This window comes from Lagenorhynchus albirostris, chromosome 3, assembly GCF_949774975.1.
Source record: "Lagenorhynchus albirostris chromosome 3, mLagAlb1.1, whole genome shotgun sequence".
In the NCBI taxonomy this organism is placed as follows: domain Eukaryota; kingdom Metazoa; phylum Chordata; class Mammalia; order Artiodactyla; family Delphinidae; genus Lagenorhynchus; species Lagenorhynchus albirostris.
In genome coordinates, this window is record NC_083097.1 from 144,313,162 (window position 1) to 144,338,638 (window position 25,477).

Genomic DNA, 25,477 nt, shown 5'->3' on the forward strand with positions numbered 1-25,477 from the left:
TTTTTCCTGCCTTGACCCTTATGCAGAAAATGGTTGCTCCCCACTGAGGTAGACAGTTGGAATGAGGGCCTCTAAGATCCTCTTTTATCTACAAGAGCCCATGATTCTAAAATGATGGTGCGAAAAGCCTACTCACTCTGAATTCAAGCAGCAAGCACAAGTGTGTTGGATGTTTTATGTGGACTCCTGGTGAACTAATGACAGCACTGGTTCTGGAGTGACACCAACGAGGTGCTGAGGAAGGAGGAAATCCTGGACAGGGGGGTGATGTGCACCCCACCACCCTGGTAGACAGACAGATGGACAGGCAAACGTTCTCTTTCTCCCTTCCACATGTTGAGCTGTCCCAACCAGAACTACTCTAATTATGAACATAGGCACACGGATCCCATTGAAATGGCAGGTCACACCCCCTGGCAGCCAAGCTATGCCCAGAACTGGAAGACTGGGATGGGGGACAATAGATTGGGATTGAGGGGGGATGGCGGGGGGGGGCAGCAGGTCCAGTCCCAGCCAATGAGATGAGCCCATCTCCCGTGGTGTTCAACTCGAAACAGGGAAATGGGTTCTGCTGATGTTTCCATTCTCGAGCTCCCCAGAGAAGATAGATAATAAAATAAGTGACAGTAACAGATTGCACACTGTCAGCACGGGTACTTCTTTGCCCCCCACAGAATTGATTTTTAATAACAGCACAGATGACATGTGGCGGGAGCTGTCGCTGACACTGGTGTTTTGTGGGCCTCAATAAATCACATCAGCCTGGAGGCTCCGAAATGGACCTGCTCATTGGGTGCTGTTTGCCGACCGTAACTGGGTCCTGGGAAGGATCCCGGGGCTCTGAGTCAGGAGGCTGGATTCTGCAAGCTCCTGACTGCTGAATCTTGGGCCAGCGACGTCACCAATCTGGGTCTCAGTTTTCCCATCTTTAAAATGGACATAACCCTCTCAACCACACAGCATTATGAGGCAATGACCGTGAAAAGCCCCATAAAATATGGTTTTCACTATTATAGTCATAATGGGCCAGAAGGGAAAGAAGTTGATAGGTTTGGGGGCAGAGTGTCTGGCATCTCTGTTCTCATGGGAATATCATTCCAAGGATCCTCCCTTGCCAACAAAATAGGTGCAAGATGGGCAGGCAGAGATATCAGGTGACAGTGGGCCCGGGGTTGGGGTGGCAGTGAGGTACCATTCCTGCTCTTGCAAGTGCTCATGTGAGAACAGTCACAGCAAATGAATATAAAGTGTCTACCATGGGCCAGAGCTGTGCTAAGTGCTTTATGTGCAGTATCTCATTTAATCCTCATAAGACCCTGTGAGGCCACTACCATCGTTATCTGATTTCATGATGAGAAGACACACAGCTAGGGAGGGGCAGAGCCATGCCTGGAAAGCAGGGGACTCCGTGGCTATCTTGCCTTTGCTCAGAGCTCATCTGCCTCAGTTGGCTGTTCACTCCCCTTGTGTAGGCCAGGGCCAGGCAGGTATCATAAGGTGACAAGAGATGGGTGGGTGACGTGGAGGCTGCAGACTGCAGAACTCTGTTCAAAGGGGCAGGACGGCTCAGCCCTGCAGGAATGCAGAGGGGAGCCCTGGGAGGCCAGGTCTCTCCATTTTCCAAGAGAGTGTAGAAATCGGGATTTATATGAGAAACCTCCTGATATTTAAATGTTGGCAACTTATTAAAACTTTAAGGATGTTTTATGAGTCGACTCGGTTGTGAACGGATGGTTATGTGTGTGCCCTGGCCCTAGCCGCTGGCTTCCAGCTTGGGCTCTCCGTCGCATGAGCCTGGTTTCCTTGCAGAGGTTCACAGTGTTAACATTGCCCTTCTGAAGCCAGAGGGACCACTTGTGATGTAATGATCATCAGAAGAGCGGCCAAGTGCTGCACGGTGTGCTCTGCTAGGGTGCAGAATAGAATTGCACAGAATTGCAGATCCTAATCCTTGCAAGGGATGTGCTATGGGTCCCATTTTGCACATAAAGAAGTGGGAACTCAGAGGAGTTAGTGATGTGTGCCAGGTTCCACAGAGGAAGTGAGCTGGAGCAGGGAGTGACTGACTCTTAAGTATGAGCTCTCTCCGCCCCATTGAGCAAGTTAAGAGTGTTGGGTTAGGGGAGGGACGCATGGCGGGTAGAATGGGCTTTGAGCAAGGAAGAGCAGGCAACAGGAGTGCTCAGTCCTGCCTGCTGTTACCCAGCGAAGCATAAGTAGAAATCAGCGCACTGGGGTACTCACAGCACTCGGAGGGACCGCAGCCCATTGAAGGAGTGGATGGGGATGCATCGCAGCCGGTTGTAGCTCAGGATCCTGCAGAAGAGGACACACAGGCTCTGTTGGTTCTTCCTATTCTTAGCTGCTGATACATGCATTGTCCACACTGGACCAGTCAAAGCAAACGGTTTCTTTACCCTCCCAATCTTAATAGACTGACAAAAAGCATCCTAGGGATAAGGGAAAGAGAAACATGCCCCATCACTCCAGGAAGCTCACTGGCTTCATTTCCCAGTTTCCTCATATGTTCCTTAGCAGGCTGGCTCCCTAACCAGCTTTGCCATCACCTCCGTCTATTGTCAGATGGTGAGTGCCCACAGTATACAGAGCTAATGGGAAATAAAGAGGTCTGAGCAAAATATAATTGTGTAGGGAAACCCTCACTGGGAGAGAAAATTCACAAATCACAGAAGGTATTCCAAAGAGGAACTTTTTCAGAAGTAATTAGGTGCCAACTCCTCTCTAACTGCCCAGACAGTGGAGTTCTGACCTACTCTGTTTTCCTTCTGATGATTAAGGTCTGCCCTGTGCTGGGTCAGCCACAGCCCTGAGGATCGCTAGAGCGGAGCATGGAAGCCTGAGGGGCCAGAGGAAGGATGCACTTAGTATCAGGCCATGTTAACCACAGCAGCTCACTGTACTCACAGGGTGGAGAGGTGAGACATGTTACTGAAGGTGTAGTTGGTCAGCGTGCCAATGCTGTTGTTGCTCAGGTCACTAGGAAAAGTAAGCAGAAGGGTCACATTGTACTGTTAGTTGCATCCAGAGGGGGTCATTCCCAACTTTCACACATGCATGCATGCCTGCTATCCATCCATCCACCCATCTGTCTGCCCGTCTGCCCACCCATCCATGCATCCATTCATCCATCCACCCATCCACCTGTCCATATGTCCGTCCACCCATCTGCCCGTTCATCTATCCATCCGTCCGTCTGCCCATTCATCTGCCCATCTGTCCATCTACCCATCCATTTGTCCATCCACTTATCTTCCCATCCATCCATCCATCCATCCATCCATCCATCCATCCATCCATCCAACCATCCATCCATCCAACCATCTGTCCATCCGCCCATCCATCTGTCCATCCACTTATCCTCCCATCCATCCATCCATCCATCCATCCATCCATCCATCCATCCATCCACCCATCCATCCATCTATCCATCCACCCATCTGTCCATCTGTCCATCCATGCATCTGTCCATCCACCCATCTGCCCATTCATTTGTCTACCCACTCATCCATCCATCCACTGGTCTGTCTGTCCATACACCTATCTGCCTATCTGCCCATCCACCCATTCATCCACCCCCCCCACCTTCCCATCCATCCATCCATCCATCCATCCATCCACCCCCTCCATCCACCTTCCCATCCATCCATCTGCCCATTCATCCACCCATCCGCCCATCTGTCTATTCACCCATCTACCCATTCATCTATATATACATCCATCTGTCCACCCATCCATCTGTCTGCCCATCCATCCACCCATCCACTCATCCTCCCCATATGTCCATCAGCCCATCCATCTATCTGTCCATCCACCCATCTATCATCCATCCATCCATCCGTCCATCCGCCACCCATCTGTCCATCTGTTAGCCCAGCCGTCCATCCATCCATCTATCCACCCATCCATCTATTCACCTATCCACCCATTAGTTCAAATGTTCATTTTTTTACTGAAGATTTATTCAATCAGTCATTCCACCAACTGTCGTTCATTCATTCATCTATTTATTCAGTTATTCAAACATTCAGTGGTGTCTATCCATCGATTTGATTCTACCAGCAAAACATAACACATAAGGTAACAATTTCTCCTTGTTGTAGTGCTTTTCCCCCCGATCAATTCTTCTCCTCATAGCCCCTCCACCGTCCCTCTCTTCCAGCATTCATTTATTCCATCTTATCAGATTCTCTCTTGGGGGAATGAGGTTGGTGGGAGTGTGGTCCTTTGCCAACTGCAAGCTCCAGCTTCTCCCCGAGGATAAATATCCAGGGCAGTGGTTTTCAGCATCAGCTGTACATTAGCATCATCTGGGGAGCTTTAGTTCTCTGAGGCCTAGGTTTCATGCCCAGATATTCCGATTTAATTGGTGTAAGGCAGGCTTGAGCATCAGTATTTAAAAGAAACCCCAAACTACTGTGATATATAATCAGCTGAGGTTGAGGGCCATTGCTCCGGGGCTCCCTGCCCCCTAAGCAGATGGGGCACCTTTCAACAGCACTTGCCCAAGGATCCTGGGTGCCCTCTTGGCAAGGCAGTGAGGGACAAAGCTCAAGGACTCCCCAGCTTCCTGGGCCCCGCCCATGCCCAGCAGCCCTGCTCCTCATTCAGAGGTTTTCCTGGGTTTTGGCCGACTTGGAGCCAGGAGCGGCTCCCACCTGAAAGAACCTCAATTGGAACCAGCTGCTCAGAACATTTTCTGAGTAACTAAAGGGGGAGGAAGAAGAAATGCCAAATTTATGCTTTTGGCAAACCTAAGTACAGCCACAGCTTGCAAGAAACTGAGGGATCTCGGGAATTTAATTGGAGACCAGAAGGTCAGAGGCTCCAAGCCAAGGAGGAAGGTGCCACAGGTGACCAATGAGGCCAGGATCTGGGTACTTCTGCATGAAGTCCTCACTGGGTAAGACCTGGCACATCCAGCCAGCCCATCCTTCCCAGCTGCCTCTTGCCGCTCCACCCAGGGGGAAAAGTGCAGGGATGCCCCAAAGCCTGCAGCGCCGCCCTACCCACCCTCTGCATCAGTTTCCTGTGCTCCCTAACGACAGAAAATGAAATATCCCACCAACGCTGGGCTCCTTACATGAGTGTCAGGTGTCGGAGGGTGGGCAGCTCCTTGGGCACGGCTGTTAAGTGGTTTCCTTCCAGGTACCTGAAAGAGAGGTGCAGAGTCACGTTGGGCAAAGAGACAATGCGCACACTGCCATTACCTCAAGATGCCTCCTCCGACTTCCCAGGCTGGACTGGGTCCCTGTTTTGCTCTCTCATGGCTCTTTTTTCCCCCACTTCAAAGCATATACTACATTTGTCATCTAATGTTTATTTGTGTGATTGTTCAATTAATGACACTTTTCCCCACTGGGCTGCTAAGCTCCATGATGGCAGGGCTCTTGCCTAAAATTGCCCAGGGTTGGAGCCCCCTAAGACTGTGTACAGAGTGGCACACAGTAGGTGTTCAATAAATTATTTCTTGAATAAAGCACCCACTTTATATCTGGCCTGCACAATACCCTTACACGGCAGGGATTCACAGTTGAGAAAACAGAAGTTCAGAGATGTTAAAACGCTTGCCCAAGGTCACACAGCAAGTGGTTCAGTTAGGACTTGAACCCAGGTCTCTCTGACTGCAGTTTTATCACAGTTCCAAATGGCCTCTATTTAGCTACCGGGGTGTGTGGAGAGCTGAGCCATTAAGAACCCTAATTCCGTGTTGAGTATCTCTGATATGCATCTGGAAACTGAGGAGACAGGGCATGTTCCTGGAGCCCTGTGCTACAGTCCCCAGCAGGAGGACCACGTGCAGAACGGGACGGGGTTCAGAATGAGGCCGCACCAGCAGAAGGAGACCCCTCCTGAATGGGCAAAGGCTGACCTAGACCTGCCTGGACTGCGGGCTTCTGTGCCAACCTGCTCATCAGACACCCGAGCGTGGTTGAAGATAGACAAGGAAGTCGTGTTTTGATGATGAATTACAAACGTTATGACTACCCTAAAGAGGGGACACGGGCTGATTCATTTATCCCCACCCTTGCTGTAGACCCCTTTCCCTAGGCTGCCTGTTGCTCTCAGGACAAAATAGCAAAATCTTTAAGATGGCTTATAAGGTCTGCTCTCATGTCCTGGGGGAGTCTCCCTTGACATAAAGCTCGCATAGCTTCCTCTCCCATAACAGTCAACATCCAGCTACTGCTGTTCGTTGGTGCCGTGCCTGCCTCAGCCTCCACGAAGGCAGACCCTAGGTCTACCTTTTTCTAGCTCAGGGCTTCTTAAACTGTAATGTACATATGAATCACCTGGGATCTTGCTAAAAAGCAGATTCTGATCCAGCAGGTCTGCCATCAGGTTGGAGGGTCTGCATCCTTGATAGGCTCTTGGGAGATGGTGGAGCTCATTCATGGTCTACAGGCCACATTTTGAGTAATGAGGTGCTAGCACACTGCCTGGCGTCCAGCAGACGCAGCACAAAATGACTGAATGGGATGAAATGGGTTAAAATACAATATGGGTAAGTGTGTCACAACGACCAAACCGGGCTCAGCTTTAGGGACAACTTGTCCTTATCATACCTTAAAGGTAAGGCATTGGGCATTACCTTAAATTAAGGCCAAGTGACTTTATTCCCTTGGCTGGCCCTGAGGGATCCTCGTGGCACAGAACATTGGGCAGGACCCCACACGGCCTCTGGTTGCCGTGGCATGTTGGATTAATGTCCCTTTGGTCCTCAATCTTTGTTGTATACGTATTGCTCTAAGAACTATGCTAGATGCTGGGGGAGATACAAAGATGAACCAGACCCCATTTCTGCCTTCAGGGAGCTTGACCATCTGACTTAAAATTCAGCCGCGCACACGCGTTTAGATTATGCCCTCAGGCAGAGGAGCTAAGAGAAATGTATTCACTGATGTAGTCATTTATTCAGGCAGAAATATTTATTGGGCAACTGCAATGTGCCAGGTACCGTATATACTGGTGAATAAGATAGGGGTGGTGCCTATTTTCTGGCATTTAAGAATCTAATGTGTGTGTGGGAAGGAAGGAGGGAGAAGGGAAGGAGAGAGTGAGAGAGGGAGGGGGAGAGAGAGAGAGAGGGAGGGAGAGAGAAGGCACACACACATAAAGTAATATAACTTACAAATTGCAATGTGTGCTTTGAAGGAAAGGAACAAGGTGTAGTGACAGACAATGCCCAAAGCTTCCTGCAGAAAGATGCAGCCAAGGAGGAGATGCAGCATAGGAGACTGCAGCCTGGGGAGGGCCCTGAACTTGAAGGAAAGGCTGGGGAGGCCAAAGTCTGGTGGGTGAAGAGAGGACAGCGGGAGGTGGGGCAGATCACACTGTGGTCAGTTCATTCACCTGTCAGAATGGCTATTGTCAGAAAGGCAAGAAACAACAAGTGTCTGCAAGGATGTGGAGAAAAGGTAGCCCGCGTGCACTGCTGCAATGTAAAATGGTGCAGTCACTATGGAAAACAGTATGAAGTTTCCTCAAAAAACGAAAAATTGAACTACCATACATCCAGTAATTCCACTTCTGGGAATTTATCTAAAGAAAACGAACACACTAATTTGAAAAGATACATGTCCACCCCCAGCTTCCCTGGTAGTGCAATGGTTAAGAATCCGCCTGCTAATGCAGGGGACACAGGTTCGAGCCCTGGTCCCGGAAGATCCCACGTGCCGTGGAGCAACTAAGCCCGTGCGCCACAACTACTGAGCCTGCGCTCTAGAGCCCGCGAGCCACAGCTACTGAGCCTGCGCTCTAGAGCCCGCGAGCCACAGCTACTGAGCCCACGTGCCACAACTACTGAAGCCCATGCGCCTAGAGCCCGTGCTCCGCAACAAGAGGAGCCACCGCAATGAGAAGCCCGCGCACCGCAATGAAGAGTAGCCCCTGCTCGCTGCAACTAGAGAAAGCCTGCGCACAGCAACGAAGACCCAACACAGCCCAAAATAAATAAAATACATAAATTTATAACAAAAAGATACATGTACCCCAATGTTCATAGAAGTCTTCTTTAAAACAGCCAAGCCATAGAAGCAACCTAAGTGTCCATCAGTAGATGAATGGATAAGGAAGATGTGGTATATATACAATGGAATACTACTCAACCATAAAAAGAATGAAATTCTGCCATCTGCAGCAACATGGATGGACCTAGAAGGTATTATGTAAGTAAATTAAGTCAGACAGAGAAAGCCAAATACTGTATGATTTCACTTAAATGTGGAATCTAAAAACCAAAATAAAGCAGAAACAGACTCCCAGATACAGAGAACTGGTGGTTGCCAGAGAGGAGGGGGCCAGGGGACGGATGAAATAGGTGAAGGGGATTAGGAGATACCCATTTCCAGCTATAAAATAAATAAGTCACGGGGAGGAAATGTACAGCATAAGGAATATAGTCTATTGACTATATGTATATGATGTATATGATGTATACACATCATATCATATATCATATCATATATGATGTGTCACATCATGTATATGATGTATATGATGATGGATGGTAACTGGTCTTATTGGGGTGATTTCATAATGTATAAAAACATTCAATCACTATGCACCTGAAACAAACACAATATTATATGTTAATTATAACTCAATTTTAACCCCCCCCAGACTCCCTAAAAAACAAAGTGCAAGGAGAGGCCATGACTGCAGACAGGTGCAGGGGCCGGCGTTGTGGAGAGCTTCCTGAATGCCTCTCGCCCAGCATCACCTGCAGGACATTTACATTTTGTGTGGACACTGGCCCTGCCCCTCATCAGGTGATAGCGGGTGGAGGGGGGCAGGCATCTGAGGGGAGGCTTCCAGCTCTCTCCGCTGGGCAGGGAGGCTGCAGGCATGGTGGGGTTCCGAGGTCTATGCAGGCTGAAGGAGGGGAGACAAGCCGTGCTGGGCCGCCACCTGGTCACCTGCAGGAAGTGCTTTGTGGATGAGTGGCATGGAGGGAAGCTGGGAGGCAGAAGCTGGATGAATGAGCAGGGCTGCTGGGGAGGTGCTTGTCCAGAGAGCATCTCTGCTAGAGGGAGACTAATTAACCCCAGAGGAGGGAGCAGCCTGAAGGAGTCTGGCCTCAGCCTGGCAGCGCTCTCTCACCCTCTTCTGCTTCTCATTCTCTGACTCTCTCTCGTTTGTTTGCTACAGTTACTTAGCAAACTTGAGGCATCTAAGCTGAAACCCAGAACAAAACAGCGAAACCCCAAGTCTCCTTGCTGGGGTCTTTTTAGAAGACCCTGTGGCAAGTACATCGGAGGGTGGGCCTATGGCTTGGGCTTGCTGTGTGGCTTGAGGTACGTTACTCAACCTCACAGACAGCACAATGACAAGGACAATAACAAAACCAAGACAAAATTCACCGGCATTAGCTGAGGTGCACATGCCAGTGCTTTGGGAGAAAGACTCTGGTCTGTTATCTCCTTTAATCCTCTGGCGTTGGGGGGTGTATTTTGCTGGGTATATTTGTCCATTTTGTTGGCAAGAACACTGAGGCGCAGAGAGGTATAAACAGGGAGCTCAGGAGCTGGGATCTAAACGCACATCTGTTGGACTCCAGAGCCCGAGAAGTCAGCCCTCACTGGAATGTAAGCTGCACGAAGCTGGGTGTTTTGCCAGTTTTGTTTCCTGCTGTATCCCGGAGCATAGTATGCTCAGCTCATGGTAGGGCCTCAAATATTTGTCGAATGAATGAATGAATGTGGTGAAAGGCTGTTCACAGGACCTTGGATTAAAAAGACAAAAACCTGCAGTGGTGTCAAGGAGTGCCCTTGGCCTGGCCTAGCTCCATCTGCAGGGCAGGCCGTGCTCCACAAATGCCTGCACTTGCAAAACAGTTGAATAAATGCACAAATGACCACTGGGATTCAGGGATGCTGACAGCATCCTCATCTGACACAGGGAGGTTCAGGACCCTGGAGGATGGGCAACATGACACAGATGATTCTGCAGCCTCTGGAGCCTACCATGCCGGGCGCCCTGGGCTCTAGCCTGGCTCTGGTTAGGACTATGCTGATTATATCAGCCTCTCTCCCTGCTTAAAATCCTTCCCTGTCTTCCACTGCTTGTTGGACAAGGGCTACCCAACTCATGCTCAAATCCTGCAAAGCCTTCTGTGGTCTGTCCTCTACCAGTCAGGATTCTCCAGAGAAACAGACCAACAGGAAATACGAATATATTACATATACACATATATTAATACATACACGGGGGAGGGGGAGGGGGAGGGGGAGGGGAGGGGAGGGGGAGGGGAGGGGGAGGGGAGGGGAGGGGAGGGGGAGGGGAGGGGGAGGGGAGGGGAGGGGAGGGGAGGGGAGGGGAGGGGAGGGGAGGGGAGGGGAGGGGAGGGGAGGGGAGGGGAGGGGAGGGGGAGGGGAGGGGAGGGGAGGGGAGGGGAGGGGAGGGGAGGGGAGGGGAGGGGAGGGGAGGGGAGGGGAGGGGAGGGGAGGGGAGGGGGAGGGGGAGGGGGAGGGGGAGGGGGAGAGAGAATTTATTCTAAGGAAGGTCAGGCAGGCAGACTTGAAATTCAAGCAGGACTTTTATGTTACAGCCAGGAGGCAGAATTCCCTCTTTTCCAGGAAACCTCAGTTTTTTGTTCTTAAGGTCTTCAACGGATTTTATGAGGCCCACCTCCACATTAGAAAGGGTGATCTCCTTTCCTTCAAAAGCCAACTGACTGTAGATGTTGATGCATCTACAAAGTAACTTCACGGCAACATCTAGCTCATGTTTGCCCAAACCACTGGGCACCACAGCGTGGCTGAGTTGACACACGAAATTAGCCCTTGCAGTCCCTGCCTGCCTCTCTGGTTCACCTTACAGCAAACTCTGCCTTGACCTCTGGTTCCACCTCCAGTGACCTTACCCCTCCTCGAACGCCCCATGTTCCGCTTGGTACGGGGGCAGGTCTTTGCCCCCGCTGGTTCCTCTTCTCCCTCCCTGTCTAGGCCTCTGCTTGAGCATCGCTTCCCTGATACCATCCCCTGCACCCACTGGGGACATCCTTTATGTGAATTGGTGATGATGGGGCAGAACCATGTCTGTTTTGCTCACTAGAGCATCCTTGTACACTAGTGGGCAACAGTAGATGCTCAAGAAACATCATCTGTGTGATGAAGACCCCAGAACTCTCCAGATGCTGTTGCATTGGGCACTGCGGAGCCAAGTGGGAGCTGCGAGGGAGCTGTTTTAAGTGCAGAATGTCCCTGGCGACCTGGCATCGAGGCTCAGAAGATGCGGGATCAAAAGGTTTCACTTCAGAAATGCAGACGCGGCTGAGTGAGAAAGCGCTCTTTGTAGGAAGCCCTTCATGAACACTCTGAACTCCAACGTTGCCTCTAGCCTGCAGCCCAGGCCCCGGAGGGACCCTTTCAGAAGACTGCACTCTTGCCCTGCCAGCCTTAGAACTACTAGAGCATTTCCAGCAGGTCAACCTTTGTGTTGATCTGCATTTAAATGCTCTGTTTCAGCCCCAGCGCAAGCACACGAGGACACAGCTGCCTCACGTGCAAATCCACACGGAGCGTTGAATGGATTGTTCCCCATTTCTGTTTCGAGCTTTGTGGTGCTGACGAGGGCCGCACAAAGAATTCTTCGACCTACTGAATGGTGAAGGAGGCGGAGAGCAGCCACCTTCCAGGAGCCCCAACTCCAAGCCAGGAGTCCGACTGGGGGCCTGGGGTGATGCACGGGCAACTCTGGAGTCAGGCAGCTGAGCCTCATATTCAGGTTCCACTAGCTAATAGCTGTGTGACCTTGGGCAAATTAATTACCCTCTCTGAGCTTCTGTTTCCTCATCTGTAAAATGAGGTTGCTAATAACCACCACCTTGAAGTGATTATGAAGATTAGATGGGACTTTCTGTGGAAAGCCTTGGAGTGGTGCCTGGCTCTAATACCTTTGAATTATTCAATACAGTTTGAATGTATATATACATATGTATATACTTAACCTCTCTGAGCCTGCATTTCATCTGTTTACATGCACAGATACACTCATACATACACACACATGCACACACACATCTCCCCACCCCTTCTCAGCGAATTAAACTTAATTTTGTTTTGTAAGTTGGCAGCTCTGCCCGAGATAACTAATGAAGCCAAGGGAGCTGGAAAGCCAGTGCTGGAAACACTGAATCTGGACTCAGCCAGTGTCCCTGAACAAACGACCTCCAAGCCCCAGTTTTCTGGGCCTGCCAGCTTTCACTTTCTCTGGCGTCTCTTTTCTTGCCTCCCTCTGCCCTCCCCAGATACTCCCTCTCCCCTCCAGGAGGTGGTTTGGGAACAGGGGTGAGGGCTGCCCTCCTTGGCGAGCTCTGGAACCCACGTCCGGCACAGGGAAGCACCATCATTTCCAAAGCAGGAAATCAGGTCTCCTCCCAAAGCCCTGAAGTTTACCTTATAATTACGGCCAATTATCTTTGTCATTTCAATCTGTGTTTCGTGAGCTTTGGGGAAAAGCGTCCGAGGGCCTGTTTTCATGGCACTGTCTTCTCTTTGACACGTGACACTTGGCACTCAATTAGCCCAGGAAGGAGGCATGTACCTGGGTCATTTCCTGCAGTCCCCACCCCAAGCCAAGCCAAGCCCAGCCCAGCCGGGAAAGGGCGTGGAGCTCATCACACTGCTGCTCGTGCACATCTCTGAGGGCACGGCCCCAGCCCAAACCCAGGGCTGACAGACTTTTTAGTGACTATCCCGACTTTTCCTTCTTTCACTTGGGTTGGCAGCCCTTGTTACAGCCTCGCTGAGTGTCAGGAGACGCCGGGAGCTGTAACACATACCCAGGAACCTCTCAGCCATTCTAGACCAGAGCGTGGTCAGCTTCCACCCCATGAAGCACTGGCAGAGCCAGAGGGCGTGTGCTAAGCTGGCCCAGAGGAGGGGGTGTGCCTGGGGTCCGGGCAGAGAGGGCCAGAGTGAGAGGTGGGCGGTGGCGTGCCCCGGCCGGGCCCTCTGGGTTTCCGCCAGCCCCCCTCCTGGCTCTGCCCCCTCCCAGCACAGGGCCTCAGCTCGGGCGGCCTCCCTCCCTTCCCATCATCCGCTCCTTGCCCTTTAGATTCCAGCTCCACCCCCGCCGCCCTCCCCAGAGCAGCTTTCTCCAATCTTCACATCGAAGTCAAATCTCCCTACTTTCGGATGTCATAGCAACCTTGATTCCTCTTTGTAGCGCTCTTCACGGCTGTCACGTCACACGTGCCTCTGAGATGATCGAGTGACTGTCAACCTCCCCCACGAAACCGTGAGCCCACGCGTGGAGGGGTCATGCCTGTTTTGTGTACCGCTGTGTCTCCAGTGTTAGCAGAGTGCCTGACGCGAGCGGCACCCACCAAATGTGTTGAGTGAATGAACGGGAGACTGAACGTGCCTCGCAGGCCTGTGCCGGTGCGTGGCGCTTACCCGGCCGCGGCTGCGCAGCTCCTGGGACATTCTCGAGAGGCCGCCCTGCCTGTGGGGCTCTTTGGGCTTCCCCGGGGGCAGAGATAACGTTTTATCCACAAGAGTAAGAGCCCTTCAGGAAGAGAAGGGCCTCTCTTTCATTTAACTGGGAGCTTCTGGGGCAGGAGGAACCCCTGAGGAGTTAGTGTCAGGAGCTTGGGCTATGGAATAAGAAGGCTCCTGGGTGAAGAGTGAGCAGAACCCAGAACTAAGGTCTCATCTGTAAAATGGGTGTTTTTAAGGTAGAACAGGATCCTATTTGTAGAAGCGCTTGCTAGGCCATAGTGCCTGTGGGCCCATGTTTTGACGATTATCCTGTGCTGTTTCTGGTGTCAGACTGAGGGACTATGTGGGAATCTAGAAGGCACGGCGCAGAGCAGGGGACTGGGGGTGATAGAGAAAAACGAGACAACGGCCCTCCCACTTGTACTCTAGATACTCGTCACCTGCCAGGCAGAGGCTTGGGGAGGGGAGCTTCCTGTCCCCGTGCAAGCTGCTGCCTGCCCCCTGCTGAGGCTCTGACACCACCTTGCTGGGACCCATTCAGGTAGGGCATCCCCAGGCTGTCTTGCTTGCAGGGGTGAAGTGTGACGGATGCCCGTAGTGGCGGGATTACGGGGTGTCGGTGGTGGTGGGGGGTACTTACAGCTCCGTCACGTCCTTGGGGATGCCTTTGGGGAGGGTGCGGAGCCCCTTGTTGCTGCATCGCACCACCGTCTCCATGCAGGTGCACTGCTCGGGGCAGCGCGGCCCCAGCTGACAGCTGCTCTCATCGTTGCCTGTGGAGAGCCGGGGAGTGAGTATGGCGCAGGGCTGCGAGGCCCATTCCCCGACCCAGCTGCCTGCAGGAAAGGGAAGCCCTCCACTTCGAGCCAGAAGTGGGAATGAGGAGCTTGCTGGTCTTATCCGTGGTTGGAAGGGAAAGAAGATGCACCTGGGTTGGGGAATAGGGCTGCCCATCTTCTACCACATTTAACATAAAACAAAGACGCTAAAAACTTGATTAACCAGGTGTTAGATATGGAAGAGGTTACTGTTAACCAGATCTGGATAAGCCAAATTGACTGAAGGAGCGGTCAGGGTAGGGGCAGGGCGCTATCTACTCCCCTCCTTCTCCTCCCTCTCTCCACACCTCCCACTATACAATCCCTCTGGCGTGGTCAATGTGTCCCCAAGCCCCCATTATACCTTAACCTCAGTTAATCTACAAACCAGTTCATCCGTCTCTAGATAACCTAAAGTTGACCAAGTAAAAATTGTGCTGGCTTGAATTTATGCAAACAAATAATGTCCTCTGGAATCCTGACACTCAAAGCCTTGAATCTTCAGGTATTCGTACTGCCTAGCCAGTGACAGGAATTTCCCAGAAGCTCATCCTGAAGTCTGTTTCTCATGAGCACATACTCTCAGCCTCATGATGATGCAGGCAGGAAAACTTCGGCCCAGGGCTCCCATGTACAGTTGTGTAGGTAGCGTACTGCACAAGGGTGCCCCACCATCTAATGGGCGCCAACCTCACTGTGGATACGGCAGATTAAGATATTTGGTACAACAGTGTCTTCACAGATGGCTGTAAAGTACCTCGTTTTAACAAAAGCAGTATATTACGACAGATTTCTGACTGATGGAGGTCAAATGTCTGTAGAAAGAGGCACCTGTTCTTAATTTGCACGACAGAGTCATGTGGGCTAGAAGCAGGCCTGCAGAGCCCTCCAGAGCTCGGGCTGCATGCTGAGGGCAGAGGAGAATCAGATCTCGGGGGGTCCTGACCTGCAGTTACCGCCTGCCTGCACCTCTTTTCTCTTGTAGCGTCCTTGTCTTCCCAGGTGTTGCTCCCCTGCCCCGCCCCCAGCCTTCTTACCTTCACAGGTGAAGTCCTGGATGGCCACGTCCTGGATGGGAATCTCCTTGAGGAAGAAGGGCTTCTGGCACCGGGGGTTCCCACTTACGATTCGCCTCTTCCTCAACCACTTGCCGAGCCAGGCCAGGTGGCAGTTGCAGTTGAAGGGGTTGGACAGGAGGTTTCTGGGAGGAGAGAAGGGCCCTCTCTGAATGGTTAGCCTCTACCCTTGTCCCGAGGGAGCCGGTCCTGGGATCCAGGTCTGCAAGCCTAGGGCCTGGCTCTCCAGGCAGGTCTGCTTCCGGTTCAGGGGAAGGAGAAAGGACGAAGGAGGTAGAAGGTCTGGGAAAAGGAAGGCAGACTGTCTTCTAAAACGCGGAGGCAGTCTTTGCAAAGGTCTCATTCCAGACCTCCGCGGATGGATACAGTCGCCATCCGTCTCTCCTTTGTTTGATGAGCTCCAGCTGTGTGAACTGCCTCAATTCCTCCGCAGAGATTTTCTTACACTTAGAGCCTTCACGTGTGCTGCTCCTCCCGCCGGGGATGAATTTCTCTACGGTGTGCCTGGGTGGCCCCTCCTCTTCCTTCAGCCCTCAGCTTAAATGACCCCTCCTCAAAGAAGCCCCTCATCTCAAGGGAAATGAAAAGTTCTGCCCTGTCCCGTTCTCCCCCCTCATTCCCCTTCATTTCCTCCACAGTATCCATCCGAGCTGGGAACCCCTCCCTCCTTGGGCTCTCAATTCCCGGAGGGGAGGGACCAGGTCTGTCTGTCCTGCTCTGTGTCTCCAGGAGCTAGCAGGACATCGGCATAGGCACTTTATACGAATCTGTCAGATGCAGTGATGGGACAGGTGGAGGGATGAGGGCAGCTATCACTTTCTGAGGGTTTTCTAGAGGACAGGAACTAGGCTGAGCGCTTTATAAATCCATTTTCTCATTCAGACTTGTCACAGCGACCCTAGGAAGGAGGGGACAGTATTCTCATCTCACAAATGAGGAATTTAAAACTTAGGGAGGTTACAGAAGAGGGCTGGAGAGCCCTTGAGGGGCTGCGGTTTGACATGGCAGTTAAGGTCTCGGGAGTCAGTACTTCCTGGGGTTGATTCTGGCTCTGACACTCAGTAGCTGTGAGAAGGTGGGCAAGTTCCTTCCCCTGTCGGAGCTGGTTCCCTTCATGCTTTGTGACGCTAGCCCTCTTGGCATCTTTCGTGTCTTTGGATTCCCAGCGCAGAGGCATCCAGGAGGGGTGAGAAGTGGGCTGAGATCGACCAACCCACCCATGCTAGTTCTAACCCGCTGTCCTCTATCTTCATGTCACTCATTCATTCAACTCATCCACTTATTCAACCATTATATAATGGGCTTAGTGCCAGGCTCAGGTGTAGGCACTGAGGATAGAGGAGTGAACAAAACAGTCATATATCCCGGTACTTCATCCTTCTGGAACGTATGCTCCAGCTGATGGGAGGCAGACAATATGTAATTAACAACGAAAAGTATAGTATGTTAGGAAATGGTCAGTGCTATGGAAAAAATTAGAAGAGCAAGGCTGGAAGAACTGGGGGTGATAGCAGAGGGGTGGAATGGGGCTGAGGCAACTGACATTTGAGCAAATAATAGGAGGGGAGGGAGCCAGGGGGAGGGCTTTCCAGGTAGTGGGAACAGCCAGTGCAAAGTTCTAAGGTGGAAGTGGGCCTGGGGCGTGCGCAGAACAGTGAGGTCAGTGGGGCTGGAATGCAAGGAGGTTCTGAGGGGCTAGACGTGGGGCCTTTAGGACGTTCTGTAACTTTGGCTTTTATCGCCAGTGGGGTGGCTGTATGGGAGCATGACCACGGGCAGCAACAGGAGATGCAGCAATGGCCTTTCTCTTCTGTCTTCCCAAGGGTCTTTGGAGAAGGGAAGGGAAGGAAAAATGAACCACCAACTAAGGGTAACAGAGCCCCATAGAAATACTATGAGAAACCGTAAAAGCTAACATGTGCTGAGTACTTTTTATATCTCAGGCCCCTGCTGTGCATTTTACCAACATTAACAAATTCAGTCCTCATGACAATCCTACGAGGTGGATTATGAGAAGGGACAATTAAAGCACAGAGAGATGAAGCAACTCTTCCAAGGCACACAGCTAACAGGAGGTAAACCAGGATATGGACCCAGAAAATCTGGCTCTAGAGCCCAAAGCTTTCACCATTATTCTAAACAGCCTCCCTTACCAATACAGTGAATATTGTGGGCAGAGAGATTCGTCCAGAAAGCTAGATTCTAACTGGTTCCGATACACGTTTAGGCAGTCAGTGACATCAGTTTAAAACCCCCGTCACGTCGTGTCACTGGCCTGCTTAAAACCTTCTGTGGCTTCCTGATGTGTTTTGGATAAAGACCAAAATGGCCCACAGCAGTCCTGTAGCCTGGCCCTGGTCTCCACTCCAGCCTTGCCCACTCTGTACTATGACCACATTGGACTTTGCTCAGTCCTGCATATCTGCTCTGCTTCAACCTAGCACAGGGCCTTTGCACATGCTCTTCCCGCCGAAAGAAATACACTTCCTGCTTTCGCAAACAAGCCAACTCCCACTCACCTTCCAGAGCATAGCTCCAGTGTTCCTCGACAAAGCCTATGTTAGGCTCTCACATCACTGTGGACCTCCCTTCTGTGGCAACTCGCTATGCTGTGAGCTCCAGGAAGGAGGGTCCACGTCTGTGACTCCTCAGTAGCAAATGGTGCCTGGCACATGGAGGGAGGCTGCCAAGTGTTTAAGTTGACAGATGGATAGATGACCTTGGGCCAAATATAGTAGGGTGTTGTGAGAGGAGAGGTCTGCAGGAGAGGAGCCCTGAATGAGTGCGGTCCAGGGGGACTTACATGGTGGACAGGGAGACGAGCGTGGTGAAGGCTCCGGGGGTGATGGTGGTGATCCGATTGTCGTAGAGGGACAGCAGCCTCACTGAACTCAGGCCAGCAAAGGTGTCATTGCTCACACAGCTGATCAGGTTACTCCTCAGCATCCTGCAGGGAGAGGGGTGGGGTGAGCAAGCACAGGTGTCATCCTTTCCCTCCTATGACTGTGCCACACTGGTGTGTGTGCGTGTGTGTGTGCGGTGGGATGCTTCTGCCTAATCCAAGCTCAGACCAGTCACACTGCTGAGGTTTGTCCTGTGATAGCTGGGCCTGGGTCCCCACTGGGGCCACCTGTAAACGTGTATGCACATTCTGGGCTGCAGACGCTGTATTTGCAGTAGAAGCAGGTGTCATGCGTGTGTACGTGTACATATGTATGTCGTATGGTGGTTAGTGTATGTATGTATATTTTGGGGAGGAGAGGGAAGAATCAAGATGTGGCTGTGGACATCAGCTTGTGTGTGTGTGCTTATACGCACATGCTTGTTTGTGTATATCCACATGTTCCATGTGTGTCTATATGCCATTTTCATGGACACGTGTAATGCCTATGTTTGTGTACATGTGTGAGTGTGTGCCTGTTTCTGGTATGAATCTACACCTGTGTATACACTAGGGCTAGTGTCTTTTAGTGTCTGTGTGTGTGTGTGTGTGTGTGTGTGTGTGTGTGTGTGTGTGTGTGTGTTGGGGGGAGCTTAGCATGCTACGTTCTTTCCCATCCAGGGCTTGGAAATGTCTAATGTCTCTCCGGCTCCAGGATTCAGCAGGCCAGGACAGCGCCCGAGCCTAGTCCGCTGCCCGCCAGCCCTCACAGCCCCTCTGATGCCCCTGCTCTCCCATCTCCCCCCCTCTGGCCTTGGCCCAGGCCCTGGGAACTCACAAGGTCTTGAGGCCGCTGAGGCCACGGAACACGCGCCCATGCACCGTTTCCAGCTGGTTCCCTGTCAGCATCAGCTCCTGCAGGCTGGCCGCTCCGTCGAAGGCACCCTCTCTCACCTCCTTGATCCTGTTGTTACTCAAGTTTCTGGAAGGAGGGGACAGAACAGGTCAGGACGCAGGGAGGGAGTGGCGGGCCCTGCAGCCAGCTGGGGACTCTAAAGTGCCCCCTGGCCCGAGGACTGGCTGGTGGAGGCTCCACCTTGGGCTTCCCGATGTTTGGTCTTCAGCACCTGTGCCTCAGGAAGCAGGGAGCCCAGCACCCCCATGGGGTGTGGATGGGTGGATACCTGTGTGAAACAGACTGTGTAGCATTTGAAGTCTTTCAGTACAATTGTCTTTTCAATGCCCCGGGGACTGGCAGGTTTCGAATGGTTCTCAAACTTATTTTCTCTCTTCCACGGATACCCTCACTGAGTAGTGATTCTCAAGAGGAGAGCTGGAGGAAAATACAAAACATGCCTGCTCCCTACGGGGTGAGGCATTTGTAGAACCTTCGACTCTTTCACCATCTGAGATCCCTGATATAAATGGACCCTTTCTAGTTACAACAGTTTGTGCACTTATTATGTACTAGGCACCACGTGAGGGGTTTGACCAACAGAATCACATCAGATCCTCCAAACAACGCCCATCAGACGGGCATTATTTTTATCATTGTCCTGTTTTTTTTTTTTTTTTTGTGGTACGCGGGCCTCTCACTGTTGTGGCCTCTCCCGTCGCGGAGCACAGGATCCGGACGCACAGGCTCGCGGCCATGGCTCACGGGCCCAGCCACTCCGCAGCATGTGGGATCTTCCCAGACCGGGGCACGAACCCCTGTCCCCTGCATTGGCAGACGGACTCTCAACCACTGCGCCACCAGGGAAGCCCTATCATTGTCCTGTTTTACGGATGAGATGACTGAGGTTCAGAGAGACTCAGTAACCTACCCACAGTCACACAGCTGATAGCACTGGGATCGGAGACCATGCTTTTGGGCCCATAGAAAAGCCTCCAGTGAACCGCTTTTCCCAAGTGAATGTTCCTTTGACGATGTGGATGCCCATCCCTTCTATTACTGCTCTGCAGAATTCAGGATTTGGAACGTTGTGTTTTCCTAAGTGGGCTCGGTCCTTTCAAGTCTCAGTGCTGCCATTTCCAATACTGCCCTCGAGCTCTGAGAGCGGGCTCTTCCCTCCGACCCCCAGCCACCACGCGGCAGGCTGGATGGGATAACTGAGCAGCAAGCACGTCCTGCAGAACTGTAGGTGCTACTAGCGGCCGGGGGTCTCCACAGACCACCCAGATGTTCAGGCCTGAAAGGTAGCCCCAGCTGGCTGGCTGGAGCAGAAAGTGATGGAGTTACAGAAGCTGAGGGAAGTGATGGAGTTACAGAAGCTGAGGGAAGTGACGGAGTTACAGAAGCTGAGGGAAGCTTCCCCAGCAAACATCCTGGGGGGCCTTGTTCTGTGAACAGGAGCCCCGTAGGTGGAGACACAGCTGCTAACTGGCTGAGCACCCTGAGCTTGTTAGAACTGAGGGCTCAGGAGAGATGGACCAGCTGGCCCATTGTACTGCTGGACATACTGAGGCCCAGGGAGGGGAGGCCACTGCTCCTGGTCACAGAGCACTGAAAGGAACATAGCGCTCCATGAGTCCCTGGTACTACTGCTTCTCTCAAGTGCCCTCCTTGTGCAGCTCTGGCCTGACTCACGCACCCCTGGGGGTGAAGCCTCCTATGGGGATGGTTCAGAGCAAGTAAAGTTCAACTGGGCACCCAAGGGCTCGATACAGGTTGCCTGCCTGCCCTCTTCCCAAATAGGGACTGGGTGTGCGGGGGTGGCAATGCCCACACCTGCGGGCAGGTGTGGAGGAAACAGTTCCCAGCCTCGCATTGTCTGCTCCCTCTGTGCTCCTGGTCACGGCCTTCCTCGCCTCCCTCCTCCATCCTGCTGAGAAAACAGGTGCAAATACCCCTCAGAATCCCTCCCCTGAGATCTGACAGAGCTGGGAGATTCTCAAACTGGATTTCTGCTCCCTGCCTGACTCTCTTGCAACTCAGCCGGTCATCTTATAAATCCTGGTAGCCCTGGTCCACGATAACTCGGAAATGAAGGCAATACACAGGGGAGACTGCAAATTACCCCCAAGTTCGACATGGGAGGAGAGAGAAAGACTTTCCCAGCAGCTATAACTCATCCAAATGCTGGAGCTTCTCCTCCAGCTCAAAAGAGTTAGGCTTCTTGGGGAACTGAAGTACATGGGGTGGGCAATGAAGATGAGTTATAGCAGCTATAAGAAGTGGGAGGTTCCCATTTCCTGACATCTTTTTCTTTAAACGAGCAGAATTAACATCACATTACAGTAAGGTTTGCGAACTGGATTTCCTCGGGCTGGGAGAATGGAAAACATAAGGAGAGTGAAAAAAGGGGATAGAATTTTCCAGAAGACCAGGCTGCCTCTCCATCCATCAAAGCACCACACAAAACTGCAGGCAGCTTGGGTCGGAGGACAGAGAGACAGCAGCTCTCCAGACACAAAACCAGTGCCTCAGGGTTTTGTAAGAGCTCCGTCTTATTCTCAGAGCAGTATCTTCCTGCCGATGCCCCCAGATCCCAGGAAACCTCCAAACGCAAAACTAAGGGCACTGAGCCTCTCTCCATTTTTGTCTCTGCAGACCCACCTGAAGGATTACTGCTGCATCATGGCTTTGACTCCAGTGAGGATGGGAAAGGACCCAGCCTCAGAAACGCCCACCCTAGGCCAGGGCTGGCTCAGAGCGGTCCACGGCAGGACAAACCCAGTGCTCGGCCACGCCGCCTCGGCACACTGCTGGGTGTATCTTTCAGAAACTGTTCTTATTGTTCCCAGAAACACCGAGGCCCCTGGAGGCTGGGGGATTCATCTCTGGAAAGCCTGAGTCTGAAGAGGCGAGCCTGGACTTCTTCTAGGTCTCTGTCTCTTCAGGTTTGTAGGACAGCCCATACATAAACTCTGGCAACAGAGAACCATCTGTAATCCTGTTTAAAAGTCCAGTCCTCGATGGAAATACAGTTGGGAGAGAGCTAAGCGGAGTTTTCTGGAAGCCGAGGATACTGGGTCATGATTGAGCAGCACATTGGCACCCTGTCAGGTCGGGGAGGTCCTGTCTACCTCCCTTATGGACCTCTCCGGCCCCCTGAGGTGGAAATTCTACTTCGAGCTGGGGTTACAAGCTCAAACGTCCACAGGGTCCAGGCAGGTGACCTAAAATTGGAAGCAAGCCCAGTGGGGACGGCAGTGATCAGGAGAGCACGTGGCCCAGCTAGGGGGCAGCCGTTCCTCAGCTCAACTCGACTGGAGCCGTTTGGGAACATGGGCTCAGTTTTGACAGATCCTCTGATTTTCCCAAAGGTGCTAGAAATCCGCATTTCTTTTTCTGTGGAAACTCCTGATTTTTAAAAGAGGGCAACTACTTCTTATTAAAAACACAACCATCATGGACCTAGAATACGGAGTGAAGTAAGTCAGAAAGAGAAAAACAAATACAATCTGCTAACACATATATGCGGAATCTAAAAAAAAAAAAGGTTCTGAAGAACATGAATAAAGACGCAGACGTAGAGAATGGACTTGAGGACACGGGGAGGGGGAAGGGTAAGCTGGGACGAAGTGAGAAAGTGGCATGGACTTATATACACTACCAAATGTAAAATAGATAGCTAGTGGGAAGCAGCCGCATAGCACAGGGAGATCAGCTGGGTGCTTTGTGACCACCTAGAGGGGTGGGATAGGGAGGGTGGGAGGAAGATGCAAGAAGGAGGGGATATGGGATATATGTATAGGTATAGCTGATTCACTTTGTTATACAGCAGAAACTAACACACCATTGTAAAGCAATTATACTCCAATAAAGATGGTAAAAAACAAAAACAAAAACAAAAAAACACAACCACAACCACCAAACCCACCCTTGGGATTTGATTTTGGCTAGAGGGGTGCTAGGTTTCAGCTTCTGCTTGAGATGCTCCTTCAGTGTAAGAAGTGATCTGAAAGCTGGCCCGAGAGAGGCCGTGACCCCACTCTGAGTGGGAGGTCACTTGAAAAGCTACCTTGAGTTACCACAGTCCTAATAACCTTTGTGGGGAACAGCTCACACCTCTTTTTGCATCCCTTAGTGATACTCATGAAATCTCATTATTCCCACATGACAGGAAGGGGCACAGAGGTTCAGAACAGTCTGGAAAGGCACCGCAGAGTCCAAACTCCTGGCCGTGTGTCCACTCCCCTCTGCCTCCGTGCCCTGTCGGGGTGCTGCCGTCCAGACTGTAACCTTAGGGCCCTGGCTCCACAGTCCCTGAGGAAGCTGAGCAGCCTCGGTCACAGGCACTGCCGGCCTTAACCACCCTGATGGGCAGAATTCCCGCTGACCCATCACCTCATGGGAGTGTAGGGGTGGTGACGGGTCCTGGCAAATAAGGACTGTTTACTTAAAAAGCCTGCCCTATTGGGACACGTGCTTGCTTGGCTGGCGCCATGTGTCCCTGGATTTAGGCACACACACGTGCACACACGTGCGCTTACTGCCTTCAGGTGGTGCGTGCGCTCCCCAGCTACTCTGCACCGTCACCGCTCCTGGCTTGACTTTTAAACTTGCGCAGGTTACTTCCTGTGTTTCCGCTTCCTCATTTGTAAGATGAAGCAATCTCAAAGCTGTTTTGTTTTTCTTGGTGAGGGGTAGTTGCCTGAATATCAGCAGAGTCTGGCGCACAGAGTAAAGTGTTTAGTGACTGTTTGTCGCCATCATTATTATCGCTGCCTTGCACCCATTCCCTTTCCACAGGGGGTCCTGAAGGCACTTGAGTTTGTAACTCCTGTTTTCAATGTCTAGCCATCTGCTCTGGGTCACTTGACCCAGACGTCCTCTTTCTGTCTTCCAGCACCTTCTCACTGCGGTCCCATGGACAGAGGCCATGTCTTTCCCCTTATCTCTTATACTTACCTCTGGTCCTCATCACACCTTACAAGGAAGGTGGACTTGTTTCTATTATGAAAGGCCCAGAAAGGCTAAGGGCATTCCTAGGGTCACACAGCAGGCGTGGGGCAGAGCTGAACTCAGAACAAATGCCGGCCTGCCTGTTCTTCCGCCATACCTGGATCTCCAGCTGCTCCCGTGAAGGGAATATTTGGCAGCTCTGACGTTCCTTCCAGCATGGCAGATGCTGGGAGGAACTTAGTGACATCTGCCCCTTTTCGTGAGGACTCGGCCTACATTTTGCCACAGTCCGCACCACTCCCTTTTGTGGCTTGGATGCTGAGGCTGGGAGTTGGCTGCGACTCATCATTGCATTTGTGCTGTTGTTTTTGTTGGTGTACAGAAACAGTTCTTCGTACTCAGGTCCCTGTCAAAACTAGGAAGATGAAAGACTCAGAGTGCTTGAGTTTCACCTAAAATGGGAGAGTGCATATTTCTTCATGGAAGCAAAGACTTCCATGATCCTGTTTACTGGGGAAATATGCGCTTGGCCAGCTTTACTTGTTTTAATACATGCCTTATCTCCATGTGCATGTAAATTTGTTTTGAGGTTAGAAAAAGTAAGCATTTTCGGGGGTTGAATTTAAAAGGCAGGTGATGGGTGATGTCTGTGCTGGGTTCCTGAAGCTAGAGGTGGGCTTGACCACTCGGGCAGCCATGAACCTCACCAGGACCCACGTGTGTCCTCCCTCTGCTGCCCCCTCAGGTACAGGGCTCTCCACTGCTCTCAGTTACAGAGTTGTCCCTGAGGCCGTGGCCAAGGTGGCAACTGTGGGCAGGGAGGGAATAGCACTGATGCGATCCAGATGCTGCCCAGGGCAGGGGAAGGTCTCTCTCCTTCTTGCCTGCAAGGGACTGATGGGTGGAAGAGTGGAGAGCAAAATAAAATAAGGGTTACGATTAATTCTCATTATTCATCGTGGTTAAGCTCTACAAAGTCACTGGGCGAGATGAATTAGTGAATGCTGAACCACTGCTCCTAGGGGAGCCTCTGGTCACCATTTTCATTAACCGATCAACACCTAACCTTGTTTGATGCATGTTTCTGTTTAAAGACATCTTACTGAATATATATTGTTGATTTATTTACATTGCACTCACAGCCAACAGCACTGTAACTCTTGCCTGAACAAAGCTTCTGTAACACGTGTTTTCTCCGTAAGGCACATCACAGCCTTCCTATGCTTAGGATCACTAGACAGCCCTCCAGTGCTATGCTACGGGGCCATTTTAAACAGTGAAATCACCCACAAAAGCACAAACATGCAAAAAAAGAAATGTGGCACTAAATATATTGCGGATTGGACACTTGTTTACAGTCTGGGAGCTGAAACAAGAAATCAGAACGT

The 25,477-nt window shown here is 51.6% G+C and overlaps 1 protein-coding gene across 1 annotated transcript in view; it reads right to left on the reverse strand.

Annotated features, from left to right (window-relative positions):
• Positions 1 to 25,477, reverse strand: part of SLIT3 (slit guidance ligand 3) — a 610,847-nt gene that overhangs the window by 62,485 nt on the left and 522,885 nt on the right. The window contains exons 17-23 of the mRNA XM_060144178.1: positions 19,077 to 19,220; positions 18,161 to 18,304; positions 15,319 to 15,482; positions 14,104 to 14,236; positions 5,102 to 5,170; positions 2,926 to 2,997; positions 2,245 to 2,316 (exon numbers count right to left, since the gene is read on the reverse strand). Coding sequence (XP_060000161.1) covers positions 2,245 to 2,316; positions 2,926 to 2,997; positions 5,102 to 5,170; positions 14,104 to 14,236; positions 15,319 to 15,482; positions 18,161 to 18,304; positions 19,077 to 19,220 — 798 coding nt within the window. The remainder of the gene's footprint in view (positions 1 to 2,244; positions 2,317 to 2,925; positions 2,998 to 5,101; positions 5,171 to 14,103; positions 14,237 to 15,318; positions 15,483 to 18,160; positions 18,305 to 19,076; positions 19,221 to 25,477) is intronic.